Genomic DNA, 20,921 nt, shown 5'->3' on the forward strand with positions numbered 1-20,921 from the left:
AGCCTAGAGCCACTAGCCCAACTTGTTGAACAGCCCGATCCCAAGGAGTTGAGACATATCCTAAAGGTACAGTATGTATAATTCCTGGGCCCCAGGCAGTGTACAAATGTCCTCTCTGTGGATGGCTCTACCTCTAAAAATGTGGATTTACATTCCTACTGGTGACACTAGAATCAGGGTGTTTACCTCTGTTGAGTCTATATAGCTCTGAACCCTGATCCTGCATGAATTAACAGGGTAGGATAAGAACTCACTGGGCTTTCCTGAGCAATGACACTGCTGCACCCCTACATGCTGCTGCCTCCTACTGTGTCCTGTTCTGCAGCTCAACAGTTCTGTCTACACAGTTGTAAACAGTAACCATGTAACCCCAATCCTTCCAGCTCCACCTGAGATGGCCTGAGAATTTCAGTCCCTAAAATAGCACATATGGGTGTAGGTCATCCTCAGCAGCCTCCACAACCCCTGTAGGAAGGTTTTTAGACAGCACTTTATTGATACCCTCAGCCCTGGACAGCACAGACTCCCAACACTGGCTGATACCAGCTGGACTCAGGTGCCATCCCCAAGAGCAGGAGTAGGCCCCATAGGGGCAGAGAGGCCTCCCAGACTAGGAGGAGTGTGCAGGCAGCCAGGAACCCCTCCAGAACTTTGGCAGTAGCTCAGACCCCCACTGGGGCATCATAGTTGAGCACGTAGTAGTCGTGGACATACATGAGCACAGCCACCGGCTGCCCAATGATGAGTGTCACCCACACAGCTGCATTGCCATAGTTCCCTTGGAAGAAGCGGCCCACAAACCAGGCCAGTGGGACCTGAGAACACATGAGGCTACAGTCAGGTGACTACAATGGCCATAGGATATGGGGTTCACAGATTTAGGCTAAGAGAGAGAAGCATCACAGATTTCCTCACCTGAGCCATCATGGCTGTGAATGCCCAGAGGCGGAACATCCGCAGGGGAATGCTCACTAGGTACTGGAGTATAGGAATAAGAGAGATCAGTGTTTTCAACTGGTGGCCACAGCCCTGCCCAGAGGTAAAGTGGGGTGTGCAGAGCACTGACCTCGTGGAAGAAGGCTGAGGCAAAAAATACCCCTGTCCTGGCTACCCATCTGTTGCTGCCCAGTCTGAGCAAAGGCTTGTAGAAGTGTCTGCAGAGCAAGCAAGCCATAGGATGAGGCTAATACCATAGGGCCCAGGTCCACAACCACATTCCACAGGTGCATACATCATCCTACCTGTTGCACCACTTGTGCACGGGGATATTCCAATTCTGCCAAAAGTAGGTGACAGACTCAGCATTCCTTGGGGTCAAGAAACAATGGGATAAGCAGAACATGCTATGACCTACCCAGATCCCCAGAAACACACCACTCACCACCAGTCCCTGTAGAACTCGCGGTCTCCAAACTGCATAAGCTCTGCCACAGCATTGAGACAGGAGTGGAAAAGCCAATAGAAGAAGATAAGCCAGATCAGATGGTTGGGGACCTTTGGGAGACAAAGCTCCAGGTTGCAAACTTACAGACTCCACCTATCCTTCACACTCAATCCCATTGGCGTCTCTGACACTCACCGCCAGCTTTAAGAGACGCTCGATGATGCGTGAATAGTCCATATCCTGTGGAGATAAGGCTGCCTCAGCTAGCTATGTCATCTACCCTATCTGCCCCCTGCCATAACATAAGGGAGCCTAACCTCACCTTGAAGGGCTTCATGGAGTTCTGGATAGTAGGGACCATCCACTGCAAAGGAGAGTACCACATCAGTTTCCCTCAGCTACACTGAGCCATACCATACACCCACTCACACCACTTACCTGTTGGATCAGCCCCACTTGAAGCTGGGTGAAAAAGAGCTGGGAGAAGAACAAAGCAGTCAGCTGAGACTTGAGTTGCACACACACCCAAGCCCTGCCCATACCAACCCTCAAAGTCCAAACCTCACCATCTCAAGAACCCGTCGTAGCAGAAAGCGCTTTCGTATTCGTGGGGATCGAGGAAAGTTGAGTTCATAACACAAAGTAGGAGCAAAGATGAAGTAATAGAGATCTAGAAGGAAAGGGTGGGTGCTTGGACCACACGTCCCTGAACCTGACTACAGTCTTGCCTCTGAGAGTCCCAACTCACCTCGGTAGGTCAGGTTGTCTGGATAGCTCACAGTTTTCTGGGCAGCAGCCCCACTGACCTTCTTCACTGTAGAAACTGCCAGCAAAACAAGACTAGTGTGAGCCATGTAGCCCAGGCTCAGTCCTATAGGTGAATCCCAATCCTGACAGCCTCTTACCAGCTTTGGCCTTGGCCCTTCCCTGGCGGCACCACAGGTTGACATCCCGGTAGGAAAAAAGTTTGAGGAAGATGATGGAGTATGATGCCAGAGCAAACAGGGAACCCACTGCAAGACAGGTGACTCAGCCATGTCTGCCCATACACCACAGTTATATTAACACAGGAAAGGTGGGCTCAGATGTGACCACCCACATCCCATCAACAACCTGGGGTCAGCTCAACATGGGAGGGGATGGTTGGGATTGGGATGGAGGCGCACCTGGAGTGATAGATTCAACCAGTAAGGCCACAGCTGCTGGGAAGCAGATGATTGTGGCCAGGTTAACCACATGTAGCAGCAGCCCCATCTGCTCTGTCAGGGCACCCTGGAGGAGGAAGAGAGCATTCAACCAGGTCCTCTGCCCTGGGAGATAACTTTCAGGCCTAGTAAGAAGAGCCTATCTCAAGCAAGCCACTAGTAACTGTTAACAAGGTTGGGCATAGGCACCACTTACCACTGCCAGGCGCTTCTCAATCTGAAATGCAGCCACAACAAAAATATTGGATGCTGAGGACAGAAGCATCACAGGACAGGTTCAGGCCCTGGTCAGCCTGTTCCCCCACCCATGGCCCTTGTTGGACTGCAGCTCACCAATTATCAGGCATGGGGCAGGCCAGCTGTAGGGGTCCTTCAGAAACAGAGACACCACCTGGATGGGATCCACCAGGATGCCATACCTGAGAGTGAGGCAATGGAGGCCTGAGTAGAGGTGGGCCTCAGGGCCTAAGCAGGCTGGGGTGGGGTAAGAGGGGGCCTGAAAAAGGTACTCACTTGATTAGGTTCTCTAAAAATAACCTTGCATTACTCAGGATCTGCAAGAGACAATCAGGCGGGTTCAGCCCTGGTGGTGCTATCACAGCTCACATTACCCCAGCACCTCTACCCTTGGCCAGGAAAACAGCTGTAGCACTCTTAGCAAGGGACCAGTCCCTCTTGACAGCACAGACCAACTGGGGGGTTGAGAGGAGGGCTGCCTACCCTTGCCCAAGTACTGGTCCCTTCAGAGAGACAAGAGGCTACAGCAAACAACAGAAAGACCCATCAAAGCAAAAAAGGGCAGGTGTAGGTTTTTCTGTACCTGAGTCAATTACTCTAGCAATACTCAAAACTCCCAAGAATGTGGCCCCAATGTAACTCAACTAAAGAGTGGGCCTCTAGACTCTAGCCTGAGACTCAGTGTGTGGCCTCCATCCTCATCCATCTCATAAGCCTAGATAAAGGCCTGGTGCCACCAACTTGTCCAACTACCCAAACAGATAGAAGCAGTGGATAATACTAACAAGGAAATACTGGCGAGGTTCCTTGCCTGGATGTTCAGAGAAGGGACCATAGAGGTGGAAAGTTCAGGGACACCATATTCCAGCTTGGCACTGAAAAACACACTGCTCTATACTACCTTCTGATTGCCCACTGCAGGTAGCTGGAGCCAGGATTCATATATCCTGGAAGGGAAGAATAAAAGGGCCAAAGGCCAGATGGGTCCTGAAGAGATGGCCCAGTAGTTAGAAACACTGGCTGCTCTTCCAGAGGACTTGGTTCAATTCCTACCATTCAAATAGTTGATCACAACTATCTGTTAACTCCAGTTTCAGGTATCTTCTGGCCTCCATGTACACTGCATGTACATGGTACAGAAACACCTATGAAGGTAAAACCCCAAACACGTTTTAAAAATGAAAAGCTGGGTGGGTACAGAAAGTTCCAAGAGAAGAGACTGCTATCTGGACCAGCCAAGCACTCCCCTGCCCAAAAAGTTCTTTATTCACCAGGCTTGGCCAAGAATAGTGTGCCAAGTCCCACGGGCAAAGCTGACCTTGAACCCACTGGCCCCCACTGCTCACTTCTCACTCATCAAGCCTTATAGCCTCATAGCTAACCAAGGCCTGAAGCTCTCTCCAGGGAAAAGGTGTTGTAGGCCCCAGAAACCTTTCAGAGCATGATAGGGTAGAGTCCCTTCCATACTGATAGCCAAAGAAGCCATGCCTAAAGCAGGAACAGACAACTTCTGGGTGAGGGCAATAGGTATCAGACCATATCCAAGTATTAGAAACTGGGTGATGAAGCCGGGCAGTGGTGGCTCACGCCTTTAATCCCAGCACTTGGGAGGCAGAGGCAGGCAGATTTCTGAGTTCGAGGCCAGCCTGGTCTACAGAGTGAGTTCCAGGATAGCTAGAACTACACAGAGAAACCCTGTCTCAAAAAAAAAGAAACTGGGTGATGATAACCCTTTGTCCCTGACCCACCCATCAGGTTGTCCTTTTGAGCTTTGGACTCCAACAGCTTCTGGGGTGCAGATGCATAGCACCAGTAAGAACCAGATCCTATAAGCAGCAAGTTTGGACATAGCATAGCAATCCACCAATACTCGAAGCCAAAGAAAACAGACTAGAAGGCCTGTAACACTGTGGCTGGTTCTGTCAAGGGCTCTATATCCATGAATCCACATGACATAGGACATACATCCTCAAGATTCTTTTTTTTTTTTTTTTAATTTATTTATATATGTGAGTACACTGTCACTGTCTTCAGACACACCAGAAGAGGGCACTGGATCCCATTACAGATGGTTGCTGCAAAATGAACTCAGGGCCTCTGACGACTTGGACCCAGAGTGCTCCCTTTTCAGCCTCTTGGCCACCCAGCCTGGGGAGCAACCAGTACACCCCACCATCTCCTTGCTCTTCTATACCACACCTACACAGCCAAGGGGGACCTGAGGCACAGAGTATTCAAGATACTCACTGTCTCTACTACCACTGAGCCATCCACAGAACTAGCCTGGGATCCTAGAGAAAGCCAGTCCCACTGCAGGCCCCAACCCTGCTTCCCTCTCAACCAGCCTAGTGCTAGCAACCACATGGAGCTATAGTCTTCAAAAGGCAGAGCCTCTGCCCAGGGAAAGGTCACCCTTGAAGGTTCTGCCACACCTGGCCACAGTGAGCCTGCTCCCACACCCCACTCACCAGCATCACCACACACCAGTTCAGGATACCACGGTAATTGCTGAAACCACTGTTGGAGCTGAACAAAGAATCTTGCAGACGATGGCACCTGGCAAAAAGGAGACAGGATGCTGCCCAGTAAGCAAACACAAGCAGGACAAGGATAAACCCACTCCTGCCCAGGTATCTTTTCTGCCAAGAGTTCACTACCCATTTTCAAACAGGAAGAGGACTCAGACAAGGCCATTCCAGTGGTTATATAGCTACCGGAGGGAAGGGTCTCAGAACCACACGGACACCCTTCCCTCTAGGCAGCAGAAGCTAGACGGGACTCCATGGAGCTTGAGTTCCCCAGAAACCAATGCAATCAGGCTCTCGGGTCACAAAGATAATCCCATTTGGGTATCTGTGGACCTATGTAGACCGACCCAGTGCTACTGCAGCTTGCCCCATCTGTTCATCCCATCTACCAAACCACTCAGAGGAGTCCCCACCACAGTCAGTAAGAGCATTCTCCTGACATTTAGACACATAGACCAATATAATAGCTGGCCAAGTGCCCACCCTTAATGTACATTTCTTACAAGCAATGATTTGGCCCTCTATTTGCATGTCAAGTCTGTGTCCCTGACTTTGTTCAGGGACCATGAGGAGACTACTCAGGCTGACGACAAGGAAACCCTCAAAGCTCCTACCCAGTGGTAGGATACAGGGCATCCAAATAGACTCTGTATGTGAATACCACCAAGCCTGGCAGAGGAGGACTGTGTGACAAAGATAAAGCCTAGATTCAGCTCCTGGCAAAGACAACAGGAAAAATCCAGAGCCCTAGTCCTGATAACTAATGCCCTCACTCACACCAACTGTGACTCTACCTTGCTCTCCAGCTGCTGTGCCACCAGGAAGCCACATAGAATTGAGCAAGACCTAGATTTTGTAAGCAAAGAGGCTAGGGCCTCCCCTTCCCTCTCACCACATACACCTCTACCCTGAGGCATCTGAGGAGGAGCAGGTCAGGAAATCTACTATAGGTACCATCCTATAAAAGCCCTTTTAGAATTGACTTTGTTAGTGACCCTCAATAACAAGGGGCAAGGCCTAGCTTTGGTTAGGGTTGAAAGTCTGACAGCCCTCTCCAGAAGACAGGTTAAAGAGATTGAGAGGCAGTGCCAACAAATTCAATCTTTGTTGTCAAGGACTTTGAGGACAGCCTGGTCTACAGAGTTCTAGGATAGCCAGGGCTACAAGAGAAACCCTATCTATAAACAAACAAACAGGATTGCTGTCTACTTGGCACCTAGTTGCATCTACACTAGCTTCTGGTTAGAAGGAGGGTAGTCACACCCTTCTTACTGCCCATGCCATGCTACAGCATCAAAGTAAGACAGACACCCCAGTTCCAGGCCAACACCTCTTCCAACTGTCCATGTCCTCAGGACTAGGCTTCGAGCATCTACACTAGGCCCACATGATACAAGCCATGTGATATGACTGTGCTGTCTCTACCTTGAGTCCCTTTTCTCCCCAGATCAGAGCCTGCCTCCTGATGGCTGCCCTTGTTTGGGGTATTCCCCCACCCCTACCCTGACTGGTTTCCCTGACTTGACGTGGCTGGCCTTTAAGAGGCAACACCATGAGACAAGGAGGAAGGCATCTCCCAGTCTGTCTACTCAACCTCAGCATCAGTCCCCCTACCCCACGCTGAAGCCCTGTGCTTGCAGCACAACTACCCCAAAGCCTCCTGCCCCCAAAACCTCATAGCTGGTCTCTGTGGCACAACCCAGCAACAACTGCCTGAATATAACCAAAGCTGTTTCACAAGACTGACCTCTCTCTCCTTTGAGTAACCAAGGAAACCATGCTGCTTTTTCTATGGCCATCTCCAGAATGAAAGACAAAACTAGAGAATGGGTCCTGCTTTCCAGAGCTAACAGCAAGCAGATAATTTTTGTTTTATTTTGTTTTGTTTTGTTTTTAGGAGATATGACCTTTGTAGGCCAGGCTGGCCTTGATTTTCCTGCCTTAACCTCCCAAGTGCTGGTATTGCAAGCATGTACCACCTGATGGGACACCTGGCCTAGTTTAGCAGACAAGGTCTTAGAGGGTTTTTTTGGTTGGTTGGTTTTGTTTTTTTTTTGTTGTTGTTGTTGTTGGTTTTTTTTTTTTTTCAGGATTCTTCTGTTGAGCTTCTAATTCCTTCCTCAATTGTCCACACTGGTGTCTTGGGTCCTCTCTGGCTCTCCCATCCAGCATCTTGAAGGCAGCGTTCCCACACTGCCTTGCCTCCACCCATGCCACTCCCCCTCCCTCCCTAGGTCAGAGACATCTGTCCCAGTGGAGGAAGCCCCCATCAACCAATGCCTGCAAAGATCCAAGCCTGCCACTGTGACCAGAAGCTAGTAGGCTGAAGGGCAGGCTGCAGAAATGGCCAACAGGGAAAAGAGGACTGGCTACATGATACAGCTGTTTCTGCCACCCTCTCACCTACTAAAGAGCCTGCCCATGTCCTGTGCCTTCCAACTGTCCTACACCCATTCTGAGACCAAAAGGACATAGGATAGCTGGCTTTCCTTCCTATGTCTTTTATGGTAAGTCTTTTACCCAGGCCTACTCAGGTAAACCACACAGAACAAGGAAGAGGTGGCATCCTCTCTTGACTCTCCTTCAACCCCACATAAGCACTGTAAAAACAAGAACAAGCCCATCCCCACACGCATGCCAAGATCTGTGTTACACCCAAAGGACCAACCTCTAAGTATGAGTTTCATCTAGGGATCACACAGTTCAGATCTGACACCAAACAGAAAGAGAAGGGAACAGAGTGCCCGATCCTCTTCCAGCTGACACCTGACACTTCCCTGTGCTGCTCTCTGAGCCAAGCCCTGGGGTATAAGATGGAAGCAAGCTACTTACAATTCTTAGACCCTGCTATAGAGATATACAAAAGATAGGCAAAGACAAGAACCACCACCATAAGGTCTTGCCTTGGGTGCGCATTCAGTAGATAAAATGTACAGCCTCACCTTGCCATAGGGTAGAAGAAATGACCTGACATCCAGAACCTGGCTCAATGGCCCAGCTTAAAGTGAGCAGGAAGTACGAGGGAGGGGAAGATACAGAAGCTCGAGGAGTCAAGAGGAAGGGTGAGAAGAGAGTTGGGCTGCCAAGAGCAACAACAGAGGGAGGGGGGCTGGCACAAGAAGAGTGGCAATGGGGTGAGTTCCAGGCCAACTCCATGAGTGCAGGCAGAGCCTGACCCACCAACACTGAGGAGTGGAGTCTAGCTCAGCTAGGAGGCCTCAAGCCCTGTGGCATCCCCAAACTGGAATGAGGCCCACTGCCCACTGGGGGATGACAAACTCCCCATGCCCATTCCTGCAATGCAACATCCATCTATGGAGGACAAGGGGACACAGCAGAGACCTTTCCACACATGCATATACATCTTTCTTAGCTTTGTACAGGCCTCACACCAGAGGACACTGAAAAAGTTCAATGGTCATCTGAACATGTAATTGTTCTCTCTTGCTTATCCCTGAATGGTAACTTGGCCTACAACTGAGACCTCAGATAAAAAGATACTTTCCCCACCCCTCTAGAGATACTAGCCAAACTCCTGATTGCTAAAGGAAAGGACAATGAGGGGAGTCAGCATAGGGGACTCTTAGGATCATAGGACCTTAGGTCTTGGGATCCTTAACATCTTTTCTGATGGAGCAGGCACCTCTAATCCCACCACTTGGGAGACAGAGACAGGCGGACCTGTTTGAGGCCAGCCTGATTTATAGAGCTAGTTCCAGGACAACCAGGGTTACACAGAGAAACCATGTTTGCGAGAGAGAGAGAGAGAGAGAGAGAGAGAGAGAGAGAGAGAGAGAGAAGAAAGAAAACACGAGAACACAACATCTTTTCAGATGGAAAATGGGAGGCCAATCTCTCTCAAGACCAGCTTTGAATTGCAGAAAATCACCAACCCTCTAAGGAGAGCCAACCTCCTCCCCCATTCTTGCCTCCCTGGCTTCCTTACCTGACCTTTGTCCATACTATGCCATGCCTGCCTCACACTGAAGTTATCTTATCTCCCAGGTGAACTGTGAACACCCTAGAGCAGCTGGGGGGAAGGCTCTCCACAGTGCCCACTAGAAAAAGACTCGGTTGATACAAAGAGAACAAGGCTTTGCCAGCCTAGATAGATATCCACTTCCTCCAAGCCCCTCAGTTACTTTCTAACCCAGAGCTATTAAAGGGTCCCATGATGATCACCAGAAAGGGTCTCGGAGCCAACACGGAGGAGACAGTCAATGCCAAAGAACATGGTGCATGTCTCCATTTCTTCAGTCATTCAGCTAAGCAAGGCCTCTCCCATAGGTGTGTCCACACCAAACCTCTCTCCAGTACTCCAACCAGGAGATGAAAGTCTCAATTAGTAGTCAGCTCTGTCCCTATAGCCTGCAGTCATTCTGGTAACATAAGCAGGGCTTCAGGCCCTCCTACTTGCTGGAAGAGGGGTGAATAAGCCGTGCAGCCTGTTTGTACGAGAAAGCTTCCTGTACTGTCCCGTGCCCTGAGCAAAAGCCCATACTCATCTCCTAAAACAGGCTTGAGTCCTCTGGAGTCTCTAGTAGCTTTCTCTACCCACAGGACACCTCTCCTAGTTTTGCAAAGGTAACTTCATCATAACCCTCTCTGGAAAACATCTACCTCTTTCCATTGAAGAAAGCGCATTCATCTCCAACCCCCAGGGGTCAGATTTCCAGCTACCCACCCCTCAGAAAGGACTTCAGGGGACTTTGCCTCAAGGTGTGCTTACTTCCCTAAGAAATATGGAAAAGGGGCTGCTGCCTACTCCTCTACCCAGGCTCCCTGGTGGGCTACTCGACCCCACCTGGATGACCTTGGCAAGTGACCCTCTCCCCAAAGCCCGTGTCCCAGTGTAGCCCAAGGAACGCGGAACTCGCAAAGCAGTGGCCAACTTTTAAGAACTGGGAGCGACGCTGGAGAGATCGGATGTAAGGGGATCAGGCACTCCGCTACCTCAGGTCCCTGTGGCCGTCGCCCACGCCGGTCTTCCCGTCTTTGTCCCGAGTGTGGGCTGGAGCTGGAGCCGGAGCCGAAGCGGGAGCCGGAGCCGGCGCGTCACCCCCGGCGCCCAAATCCGGGCCCACAGCCGCGTCTCGCACCTCCTCTTCGTCTACCGTGGGCCCACTACCACCCTGGACGGAAACCCGCGAGCCGGTCCTCCGACGCCGAGAGCTTCCCGCACCTCCGCGGTCGCCCATGGCTTCGGCCCGCACCTCGCCGCGGCCCAGTGTCCTGCTCCGCCGGCTCTCAGCGCCTGGAGCCCGCGGCCCCGCCTCTGGACCCTGAGCAACGGCCTCCGCCTCCGCCACCGCCCCCTGCCGGCCTCCGTAGCCGGCGCAGGGCACTACTACCTCTGCGACACTGAGACTCCGATGCTGCCGAGCAGCTGACTGGCTGTGGCGTCAACTGAGAGTCCATTTGTAGTCCGAGGCCAAGCTGAGGCGGGGCCTAATCGAGGACGCGGAGCACGCCGGGAATTGCGGGGGCAGAGCGCGGAGCCTCCTGGGAGTTGAAGGCACCGTGAACTGGCGACGTATAGAACTCTGGGAACTGTAGTTGCAGGCTGACGGAAGCAACTAGTGCTCAGCTTGGCTGTGAACTTCGGTGGAAGAGGTCCAAGGTGCTGTCTCACTGCCAGGAGCAAGCTGGAGCAGTACTGCCCCGGCTCCTGGCTCCCTGGGAGCTACGCACTTCCCCTGACCTCTTGCTCGACCCTTGTCCCACTTCTGTAAAAACATAGTTTCGTCATCCCCAGTAGCAGTTTAACTGTAGGTCATTTATGAAACTGCGCTGACGTCTTGCAGCCCCAAATCCGTTTTTGAAAGCACAACCGACAGACCTATTTGTCCTGGCAGCGTCGTTCTCAGAAAGATCCCTAGCTGCTAGGCAGGAACTGCTTTAAATGGATCTTGGAGGACATACCCTGACAAAGGATCAAACTAGAGAAATACCCAGACTCACATCACAGCAAATGTGTGCAACCGCCCAGTTGTTTGTTAGATGAAGCAACTCATTAGACACAATGGCCTCTTCCTCCACCGTCCCACAATGCCGTCGAGGGCCCGACAAGCAACCTGCCTGACTTAGACACCTCAGTGCATGCATTCTGGACCTCAGGAAGCACTTGATTTCCTTCAGAAACACTATAAGGACCAAGGAGAATAGTGACTTTCTCTTTTGGGGGATAGCAGACCTAAGAAGCACAAGGTTAGCAGCCTCTCCTACAGGGTACCACCAGTCTTCCTTTTTATTTTTTTTTGTTTTTTTGTTTTTTGTTTTTGTTGTTGTTTTTGTTTTTGTTTTTTCGAGACAGGGTTTCTCTGTGTAGCCCTGGCTATCCTGGAACTCACTCTGTAGACCAGGCTGGCCTCGAACTCAGAAATCCGCCTGCCTCTGCCTCCCAAGTGCTGGGATTAAAGGCGTGTGCCACCACCGCCCGTCCACTTTCTTCCTCTTAATCATTCTTTTTTAAAAAATTAATTTTGAGGCTGGGAAAACAGCTTAGTCAGTGGAGTGCTTGTCCAAGCAAGGATGAAGACTTGAAATCCATCTCCAGTACCTACATTGCCGGTGCCACCAGACTTCCTACTAAGCGCATCCCACCTCCGTTGTATCCACGGACTCCTTCCCTCAGGTCGCTCTTTCTTCATTTCACACCTCATGATGAGCAATCTAGACTACAGGTGTCTTTCTGTACATATACAGAGAAAAGCAGACCCGGGCATGGACTTCTGTGGATCAGAGCCAACCTGGTCAGTGTCTCAGAACATTCCTTTGTTGCTGGTTCACCATGTCTTTCAGCTGGGCCTTGGCAAGGCAAGGGCAAGGTTTTTGTGAATAGTGACCCCCAAAGGAAGCAGAGTGAAAGAAAATATCTCTTTGGGAGCCTGAAATAAGGGTAAGTCACGTGAGCTCTGCCATCCCTTTCCCAGTCTGTGAGGTGAATATGAGGCCTCCACATGTTCCTGGGCTAGCGCTTTGGCTACACCAACTTCCAGTATGCAACCAAAAACTAAAAGTAGAAGGTTGGGGCCTAGGCTGCCACTAAAGCCAGAGATGAATTCACACCGTCCAATCGAATGAAAGTTCTCCTAGAAGACAGATATTCATTGACATTCAGGCTTAAAACTGTCAGCCTACAAGAGACTATGGGAGTGAAGGGACTAGAGAATGGACCGGAGCCATCAGGAAGGATGGTTCTATGGAGACATGTAGCAAAGCAGTGGAACCAATGTCAGAGTCTAAGGGCCTGATTCAAGGACTAACCCAGGGTGCCAAGAGAAAAGAAGAAGTACCGTTGAGATTGTCTGGAGATAAAGGTGTGGATGAATGAATGCCTGGGCAAGGAAATCAGGATGCAGCCCTGCTGAGGTGGTAACAAAATGGGTTCAGGCCCTAGAGTAAGGAGCCTTGCAAGCCTGAGGGAGTAAGAGGGACAGGATGGTTTTAGACACATGTAGACAGGGCTGGTGAGATGGCTCAGCGGTTATGAGCCCTGGCTGCTCTTCTGAGAGGTACTGAGTTCAATTCCCAGCAACCACATGGTATCTCACAACCATCTTTAAGGGGAACTGATGCCCTCTTCTGGCATGTGGATGTATATACAGCAGAGCACTCATACAATAAATTCTTTAAAAATTTAATTATTAACAACAAAAAAAGAAATTCACAAACAGCTTCAGGCTGAACCCAGCACCCGATAGGGTTATAAGCAGGCCAAGGAAAGCCTGCTTTGAAGAGTTTGCAGCCGTGGAGAAGTAGGCTCATCTCAACCCTCCAGGAAGCTGTTTCCATCCTTTTGGCCTGCCACCCCAAAGAAACAGAAGCAATCAAGACCCTGAAACTGTGGGGTCTTCTAGAAAGTGGGAAGATAAGAGACTTCCTGTGTGTCTTTGCTACTGCCAAAGTGCTGTTTGGGTGAATGAAGACAGAGCTATGTAAAGGCAGTCCTGGGCTATTTATCCAATCCACAGCTGTTTATCTGAGCCCTGGGTTCCCCTTTTACAAATAGGAAATCTCTTACTGAGCAGTGGTGGTGCATGCCTTTAATCCCAGCACTGAGGAGTCAAAGGCAGGTGAATCTCTGAGTTCCAGGACACCCAGAGAAAGCTTGTCAATCTCTTTCCAGCTAGGGACAGTGACAGTTAAGATTCTTCTGCGGAGCCCGGTGGTGGTGGTGGTGGCGGCGGCGGCGCACGCCTTTAATCTCAGCACTTGGGAGGCAGAGGCAGGCAGATTTCTGAGTTCAAGGCCAGCCTGGTCTACAGAGTGAGTTCCAGGACAGCCAGGACTACACAGAGAAACCCTGTCTCAAAAAATAAAAAAAAAATAAAAAAAAAGATTCTTCTGCAGAGAACCTGATTAACCGCTTCTCCCAGTGCCAGATGTGCCTTCATTCCTGTTGTTACCGCTGTCCAAGCTTCCCAGAGAGCATGCCCTCCACCACTAAAATATTCTCCAAACTGCTGGCACATAGGCTGTGACTTGCTACAGACACATCTCTCCCTTTTTGACACTGGATGGAATCTGAGTGAGTCTGGCTCCTGTTCTTGCCAGGATGTGGGCAGTTAAGTTGGTTCTGACCTAAGACTGACATAGTTTGGTCACATCAAAGTATTTGAGCCACTCAACTCACACCTGCTGACTTTCTTGCCAGGGATCATTGCTAGGCAAGCCTTCCACCCTCACTCCTGGGCTGTGTTGACTCTCTCTACCCAGCACAACCTTGCCTCCTATTCCCTCTGTTTTCCTTGAATCTGAGGGCTATGTATGGTTACAGAAGTGTCTCTCCCCCTGGAAATCTTCATACTGGCCCAGCCTAGCTGGCTAGCAGTACAGGAGCACACACCCACAGTTTAGGGGGCTGTAAGAGACCAACTCTTTTAAGCTCGGACTGCATTTTAGAGCACCTGACCTAAGTTTCAACTCAGTTAAACTAGCAGGCTGGTACCTAGCATTAATTTCCAAGTTACCCCCCACCCCCAACAAGACCCATGTCTCCAGGTTATACTCCAACAAGACCTGCATCTAACTCCAGTTTCCAGGTTACCTCCTCCCAACATATCTGCACCCCTAGGTTACAAGCCCATCCCTGCCTCACAACAACCAATGCAGGAGGAAACAGAAGTTTGTGGTTTGACTCCCAGCACCAGCCAATTATGCTAAAGGCTATAGTAGCACTCCAGTTAGATGCTTGCTAGGTTAGAAACACTTACCACCACCACTGGCCCTGCCTGCTGCTTTCCACAAAACCTTGCCCCATAGATGTTCGGGACTCCTCTCCATCAATACTATCCTGTGTGTTGGTGCTGGGCTGAACCTGAGCTAACTTAATGAAAGCTCCGGTGTGATTGCAACTGTGGCTGGTCTTTTGAAATTCACTTAACACTTCCTTAGCACTTACATCTGGATGAGAACAGCAGGCCTTCAGGAGAGGGGCTACACCCAGTAGGGGCTTCTACTGTCCCATTTGCTCCAATACCAAAGAATGAGGGAGCCAGAGCTATTGATGCGGCTGCAGAAATACGAAGGAAAATAGACTAGAGGGATTCCAGGCCAGAGAGCGCTTCTAGATCAGCTTGGGCAGGACCTAACTTCAGGCCATCCGCCCAGAAGCTACGAGGTCCCTGAATACCTGAGACAGAGCAGAGTCAATTGCCCCAGGGTAATTGTCAATGGCTCCGCCTTCAGACCCATGCTCCTCTGGCTCAGCTGGCCTGACTGACCCTCTCCAGAAGGAGAAAGGCCAAGACCCGTGCTTTACTTGGGATTTCAGCACTGATCCGAGCCTGAAGAACCAGAAATTCTCCCCTTTAGACACCCTCCAATACCCCCTAGCAGCACCCCAACAGGACACGCCAATCAACACTCCAAATTCTATCAAGAGTGGCATTTATTCTCCTCGTGGAGGTGCGGCGCTCCGAGGAGCTGGTGCTATTGTGCTTAGGAAGGAGGTCTGTCCGTCCGTCCGTCTGTCCGGCCGGCCCGGCCCCAAATGGGGGCGGAAGAGGGACACGGCCCGAGTAAAAATCCTGGCCTGTTGCGGGCCAGGAGTATGTACAAGGTGGCGGGGCGCAGGCGGGGGTGGGGGCGGGGCGGGCCGGCAGCCACAGCCCCCACCCGAGGGCCCCCGCACCTCGGGCCCTACTTGTAGAATCAGTACAAAATAGGTGCTACCTAAACGTTCCTTCTACCTGAATTCGCTAAGTCGATTATTGTGCTGCTTAGTTATGGGGGCGGGAGGGGGCCCATGGCTTTCCACGGCGGCAGGGTGTGGGCGAAGCGGGAGATCCTGGCGGGCCCACAGCCCTTCCAGCCTTCTCCATAGGTAGGTAGACAGGAGTAAAGAGTGGGGCAGGGTGGGCGCCTCTGTGTGCGTGTGCATGCGGCACAGGCTGGCAGGCCCAGGCTAGGAAATGTGGGCATTTAGCCAGGTGGAGTAAGGGGATTAGATATGGGCACTGCTATGCTAGGCCTGCGGGTCCGCACCAGGAGGGTAGCCAAGCTTGGTGCTGGGTTGAGGCTGGCCATATCATATACTCCAGCATGTTGCACCTTAGCGGCACAGAGACAGCAGAGCCTCGTATCTCAGGGAATCAGAAAATGGGTACCTGTTTGGTGGCCCTGGTGAAGCTGGGCCCCAGAGACCCTGGGACCTGTCCAATTTGAGCTGGGAACATAAGGCCCAAGTCAAAGGCAGAGCCTGACTACACCCAGCGTATTCTAGGACTGAGGTGGGCAGGAGAGGCCACAGGGGCTCAGGGATTCAGCCCTCTGCATGTCTTCCACCCTGGCCTACCCATGCTTATTGGGCCCTGTCACTGACAGGCACCTCCCAGAAGGTTGCCACATCTCTGAGGGATTCAGGAATGGGCCTGGCATATCGTAGGTACCCAATGATGGGTCGGTGAGTGATGAAGGACTGACAAGAGAGGCCTTAGGTGATCTTTCCATCCCAGCCTCTGGAATCATGACGCCTGCCGGGCTCTGCCCTGGGGTAGGGTATGGGGAAAGAAAGTCTGCGTGGCCGGCCCCGCGCAGCATCCCTGATCTAGGGGCCTATGGGATGGGTAGGGCAGGGGATACCTGATTCTCAGTAACTCTAGAGGCTGCGGCAGCTTCACATGCAGTGCGCATTATTGCTCTATAGTCTGCATCGGACTAACTAAGAGGAAGGGGAGCGGGCAGCCCCGGGAAGGGTTGGGAAGAAGGGTGGGACTGCATGCAGTGATGTCACAAAGGCGGCGGCCAATGGAGCGGGGCCCTTGGGGTAGGGTCACCGCAGAGGCTTTGGCATAGACGGGTGAAAGTTGGCAACCGAGTGGGGGTGGGGCCTGGGCCTCCGGGAAAGGGCCGGCCTCAGGGGCAGAGGAAGTGGTCCTGGACAACCTAAGCCCCGGGCGTCGGCGGGAAGGATGAGGGTTCGGCGCCCCCTCCCTGACCCGAGTGCAATCCGTTCATAAATAAAACGTATAAATACAGAAAGAAAGAAACCCGACGCGTCCGCAACCCCCCCAGGGGGCTTTACCCGCAAAGCAAATACAGAGGTGTGTAGAGGGCAGTGGCACGCCAGCCTGCCGGCCCGGGTATCCGTCCTCCAACACCCGAAGCCTGGGGAGCGAGGGAGGGGGCCCCGGGGCAGGGCGGGATCGGGGTCTGAGTAGGTCGGATAAGTTCATGCGATTCCGATATGCGTCATTATTATTCGTTATGGAGGACAGAGCCCCGGAAGCCGGGCTGGAAGAATTAGGATTTGGCAGAGGATGCGAGGCGTGGGTTGGAGGGAGGCTCGGACTGAGGCCCCAGAAAGAACCAGAGGGAGAGGGTTGCCGCCGTCCGCGCCCCTCCCCATCCCCAAATCGTCTAGCACTCCCGGGAGGTTTGCAAAGCCTGCGGAACAGAACGCCTCTGTGGCCCGCCTGATATCCTGCTCCTCCTCCGGCCAGCTGCCCGAGTGGAGCTGACTCCCTGGACGCCGGGCTGAAGGCTTGGCCTGGAAGGCTTGGGAAGGGGTGGGGAAGACCTGAGTCTCTGCAACGCGATCCAGGGGCGCAGAGAAGGGAGGAGGGCGCTCCTTACCTCACCTCACCCCTGTCTTCAGAGACCCAACTAAGAGATGAGGTTCGGTTCTGGGTCTGGTCGACCCTATTGCTGGGAGAAAGCCTGGGGCACCCTGGAGGAGAGGGGAGGGTTTTCGGGGTGGGTCTCCCCTCGGGACCCTATTGCTTGAAGGGGCTGGCAAGGCTCCTGGCGAGCGGGGCGGGGTGGGGCCGGCTCCCTGCCCCTATTGCTGTGAGGAGAGGCCCGCCCTCCAGCCCCTCCGCCCGGACGCCAGCAGAGACTTCCCTGGGGGCCCGTATTGCTGAGAGCCGACCTGGCTGGCGGAGGCCCCGCTGCCCTAGGCTTGAACCGGGCTGAGCTGCGGCGGCGCAGGGGTTGCGGGGCCGCTGGCGCCGCCCTTGAAGCAGGCTGACTCGTAGTGCTTGTTGAGATAAGACTTGAGCGCGAAGCTCTTCTTGCAGCGCTTGCACTGGAAGTGCTTGAAGGCGGAATGCGTCTGCATGTGTGCGCGCAGGTTGGAGCGGTCTGCGAAGGCCTTGCCGCAGTGCGCACAGCCGAAGGGTTTCTCGCCCGTGTGCGAGCGCATATGGCCCTGCAGCAGCCAGGGCCGAGAGAAGGCTTTGCCGCACACGCCGCACTTGTGGCGCAGGTCGTGCGTGAGCAGGTGCATAGCCATGGCCGGCATGGACACGTACACCTTGCCACACGTTGGGCAACGCCTTGCCAGCTGGCTGTCCAAGCTGCGGTGCGTTTGCTTGTGGCGGCTCAGGTTCGACGACGTGGCGTAAGTTTTGCCACACTCTCCGCACGCGTGCCGGCCACCAGCGCCCGTGGCTCCCGGCCCCGCACGCGCCTCGGTGCCCGCCCCCACGCGCGTGCCACCCCGACTAGCGGACCCTGATCCAGAGCCTCGCGTGCCCGGCCCGCCCCCACCTCCAGCGTCGCTGTCGGGGGCTGCCACCGAGGCTGTCGAGGGGGCCGCGGCAGCGTTGGCATTAGCAGCCTTACGGCGTGAGCGCCCGTCAGTGATGAAGAAGGCGTCGGCCGCGTAGCCTTCGCTGACCGCCGCGTCGCCGTTGATGTAGCCGCCAGCAGCAGTAGCCAGCTCTGGGCGAGGGGTGGGCGGCGGTGCTGAGCCAGAGGCCGCGGGACCCAGCTCTCCCCGCACAGCCGCAGCATACATAGGCTCCGGGGATGGCCCTTTGAGCAACGCCGCCTCAGCGTCGCCATCGTAGACCGACGCAGGCCCCACGTAGTCACTGAGGTATCCTGAGGGCGGAGGCGGACAGACAGACAGCGGGAGGGGAACGGAGCAGCGGGCAAGACACACGCAAAGCGGGCGGCGGGAGATCGAGGAGACACAGCGGGAGACGTCGGGGTCCGAAAGGAAGGCGAACGGGGATTAGGACAAAGGAGAAGGAGCCGGGGACCACAGGGCAGAGAGGATGGAGACCGTGGGGAGGGGAAGAGAGGAGAGAAGAGAGACAGCAGAGGATGAGACAGGGCCAGGCAGGGCTCCTCCCCCGCCTCCCAAGCGCCCCGCCCCCGCGCGGGGAGGAGAGAGATGCATCTTCGGGCGCGGCTGCCCCCCTTCAGCGAGCCTCAAGGTCAGGGGGGAGGGGCGGCGCTCCTCTCTTTCTCCTCCCCCTTCCCCTCCCCCTCGGGTTCTCCCCACTTCAGCAGTTTTCCCTGATTATGCAACACACTGCAGACCCGCCGCGCACAAAGCCAGGGCCTCCAGCCCAAAGACCCCGACGGTCCTGCCTCTTTGGGATCCCCCGAGGCCTTCTTCAGGCCCCAGAATCTGCTTCCAGACTTGGTGCCGTCCCTCTTGCTCCTTAGGTGTGCCAACAAAACCCTAGCGACTCCTACCTAGTCAGCATCCCTGGCCATCGTCAGTACTCCTGCATCTTCCATCTCTAACCACTCACTGGACTTGAGGCTCCAACTCACCTACCTCTCCACTCACTACTTTTCATTATCCTGAGTCCTACTTTGTTCCAGGTTCTTGTTTTCTCCCCATGCCGTAACCCTACTGGGGACCTTCTCAAGTCACCAACAGGGGACTAGGAAAGCTGCCAGGGCACCCATTAGGGGACACCATAACAGAGACAAGCTGCAGATGGACATCGTTCATGCCAGTAACTGCAGTTGTTCCCAAGGTACAAGATGGATCTCCATCTCAGAATCATAAATGCATACTCTTCACGAGTCAGGCTCTGGCTTGTTCAGGGTTACACTGGGGCTCTCAGCAACCATCGGGCCTGGTGGCGTCTCCCAGGGTATGCTGTACACTGACCCTAGCACTGGAACCCAACTCCTACACATGCAGGGTCACATATGCAATCATCCAGACACACTCTCAGTCACATGGTGCACAGCGGCCTCAGAGTCACGTGGTCTCATGTAGTGGCACACAGACAGGCACACACACAGGGTCACACACAAGCGCACAAAGTCACATGGCCACACGCAGTCACATGGGCCCACACAGGCTTATGCTCTTGCAGGTCACACTTGCTCTGCCACCCCACACTGCTGGCACTCCTGTTCCCCTTGCCTGCATGCTAACAGTTGTCCTTGAACTTGGGCATCCTTACACAAAGAGCCTTCCCTGACTCCAATGCCTTGGCTTCCCTTGCTCATCTCTTCCTCCCTAATCCTGAGTCCAGGGAAGATACTGCTGTTGCATCTTCTGGTACCTAGGCCCTGACAGGTGGGTGGCCCTAACAGACCCCAAGCCTACTCCCTAGAGTTCCCAGAATTCCCTAGCTGGCCCTAACCAGGTGGAGCCAAAGAAAAGTGAAACAGATCCAGATTTCTGGGTGTGGGTTTGCATGCGCCCATTTAGCTGGGTCCTGTTATGTCAGCAGGTGTCTGTGCAGCTGTGTAGATCTCAACACAAAGTCTGTGTGTGGGGTCAGTGTGTGCCTTTACTGCTTCCTGTCCCTAATCCCTCTTTCCTACCTCTCCTCTACCCATACTCTGTCCTATCTTGAAAGCTGTCTGGCCTTACTCTCTGCTACCCTTTCCTCAGCCTTCATTCTCTGTTCCAGCCTCAGGCTGCTTCCGTTGGATCTACATCCCCTCCTACCTTGCCACTCCACCCCCACACTTTGGCCACCCACCCCTTCCTGCAAAGCCCTGGGCCCTGCCCCAGCTGCAGTCCAGAGCGCACCTTTATCTTGCAGTCGCACTCCGAGATCGCTGCGGGCGCGCCCGTAGGAGCTGTCGAGGTCTGCCGAAGAGAATGTGTCAAGTTTGACCTTCTTAACCAGGAAGGACCTGGGCATGATTCCTGCGGGGCTCCGGCAGTGATGGCCTGCAGAGCCGGGGCTCAGGGGGACTGCGTCCGCGGCGAGGCCCCGTCACCATCCGAGGAGCGGTGGAAGCAGCACTGTCCCCAGTCTGGCCTGTAGATGCTGCTGGGCGAGTGTGGTCCTCTCTCTTCTTTCTGCCCTGCGTCTTTTCTTCTTCCTCTCCGGATCCCTCCTCTCTTTCTCTCTC

At 53.5% G+C, this 20,921-nt stretch overlaps 2 protein-coding genes across 3 annotated transcripts; both read right to left on the reverse strand.

The window, feature by feature from the left end:
* Positions 1-471: 471 nt before the first annotated feature.
* Dgat1 (diacylglycerol O-acyltransferase 1) lies at positions 472-10,803 on the reverse strand. 2 transcript variants are annotated; one of them, XM_076912273.1, is made up of 17 exons: positions 10,308-10,803; positions 5,295-5,382; positions 3,103-3,143; positions 2,923-3,008; positions 2,786-2,838; positions 2,551-2,656; positions 2,290-2,397; positions 2,133-2,207; positions 1,951-2,054; positions 1,823-1,861; positions 1,707-1,748; positions 1,580-1,624; positions 1,382-1,424; positions 1,242-1,276; positions 1,067-1,154; positions 916-978; positions 472-815 (listed from the first exon to the last, which is right to left on the reverse strand). In XM_076912273.1, the coding sequence occupies exons 1-17, from the start codon at positions 10,550-10,552 to the stop codon at positions 682-684; spliced, it is 1,395 nt and encodes a 464-aa protein (XP_076768388.1). In that variant the 5' UTR covers positions 10,553-10,803; the 3' UTR covers positions 472-681. The 2 variants fall into 2 exon arrangements, with proteins under 2 accessions (XP_076768388.1, XP_034372013.1); XM_034516122.2 differs by having other exon boundaries at positions 1,242-1,307; positions 1,382-1,494.
* A 4,425-nt stretch (positions 10,804-15,228) lies between these two features.
* On the reverse strand, positions 15,229-20,725 carry Scrt1 (scratch family transcriptional repressor 1). The gene is made up of 2 exons (XM_034517474.2): positions 20,593-20,725; positions 15,229-18,683 (listed from the first exon to the last, which is right to left on the reverse strand). Exons 1-2 carry the CDS (start codon positions 20,705-20,707, stop codon positions 17,752-17,754), a joined length of 1,047 nt encoding a protein of 348 aa, XP_034373365.1. The 5' UTR covers positions 20,708-20,725; the 3' UTR covers positions 15,229-17,751.
* Between the last annotated feature and the right edge of the window lie 196 nt (positions 20,726-20,921).

The sequence above is a fragment of the Arvicanthis niloticus genome, chromosome 13, assembly GCF_011762505.2.
Source record: "Arvicanthis niloticus isolate mArvNil1 chromosome 13, mArvNil1.pat.X, whole genome shotgun sequence".
NCBI classification, from domain to species: Eukaryota; Metazoa; Chordata; class Mammalia; order Rodentia; family Muridae; genus Arvicanthis; species Arvicanthis niloticus.

Bases quoted from the DNA above. Each gene is read 5' to 3' on its own strand.
- Dgat1 (XM_034516122.2), bottom strand. From the start codon at position 10,552: ATGGGCGACCGCGGAGGTGCGGGAAGCTCTCGGCGTCGGAGGACCGGC. The intron at 3,009-3,102 runs GTGAGTACCTTT...CCTCACTCTCAG, and splicing joins TTTTTAGAGAACCTAATCAA to GTATGGCATCCTGGTGGATC. The intron at 1,862-1,950 runs GTGAGGTTTGGA...TTCTTCTCCCAG, and splicing joins TACGACGGGTTCTTGAGATG to CTCTTTTTCACCCAGCTTCA.
- Scrt1 (XM_034517474.2), bottom strand. From the start codon at position 20,707: ATGCCCAGGTCCTTCCTGGTTAAGAAGGTCAAACTTGACACATTCTCT. The intron at 18,684-20,592 runs GTGCGCTCTGGA...CTCCGCCCTCAG, and splicing joins AGTGCGACTGCAAGATAAAG to GATACCTCAGTGACTACGTG.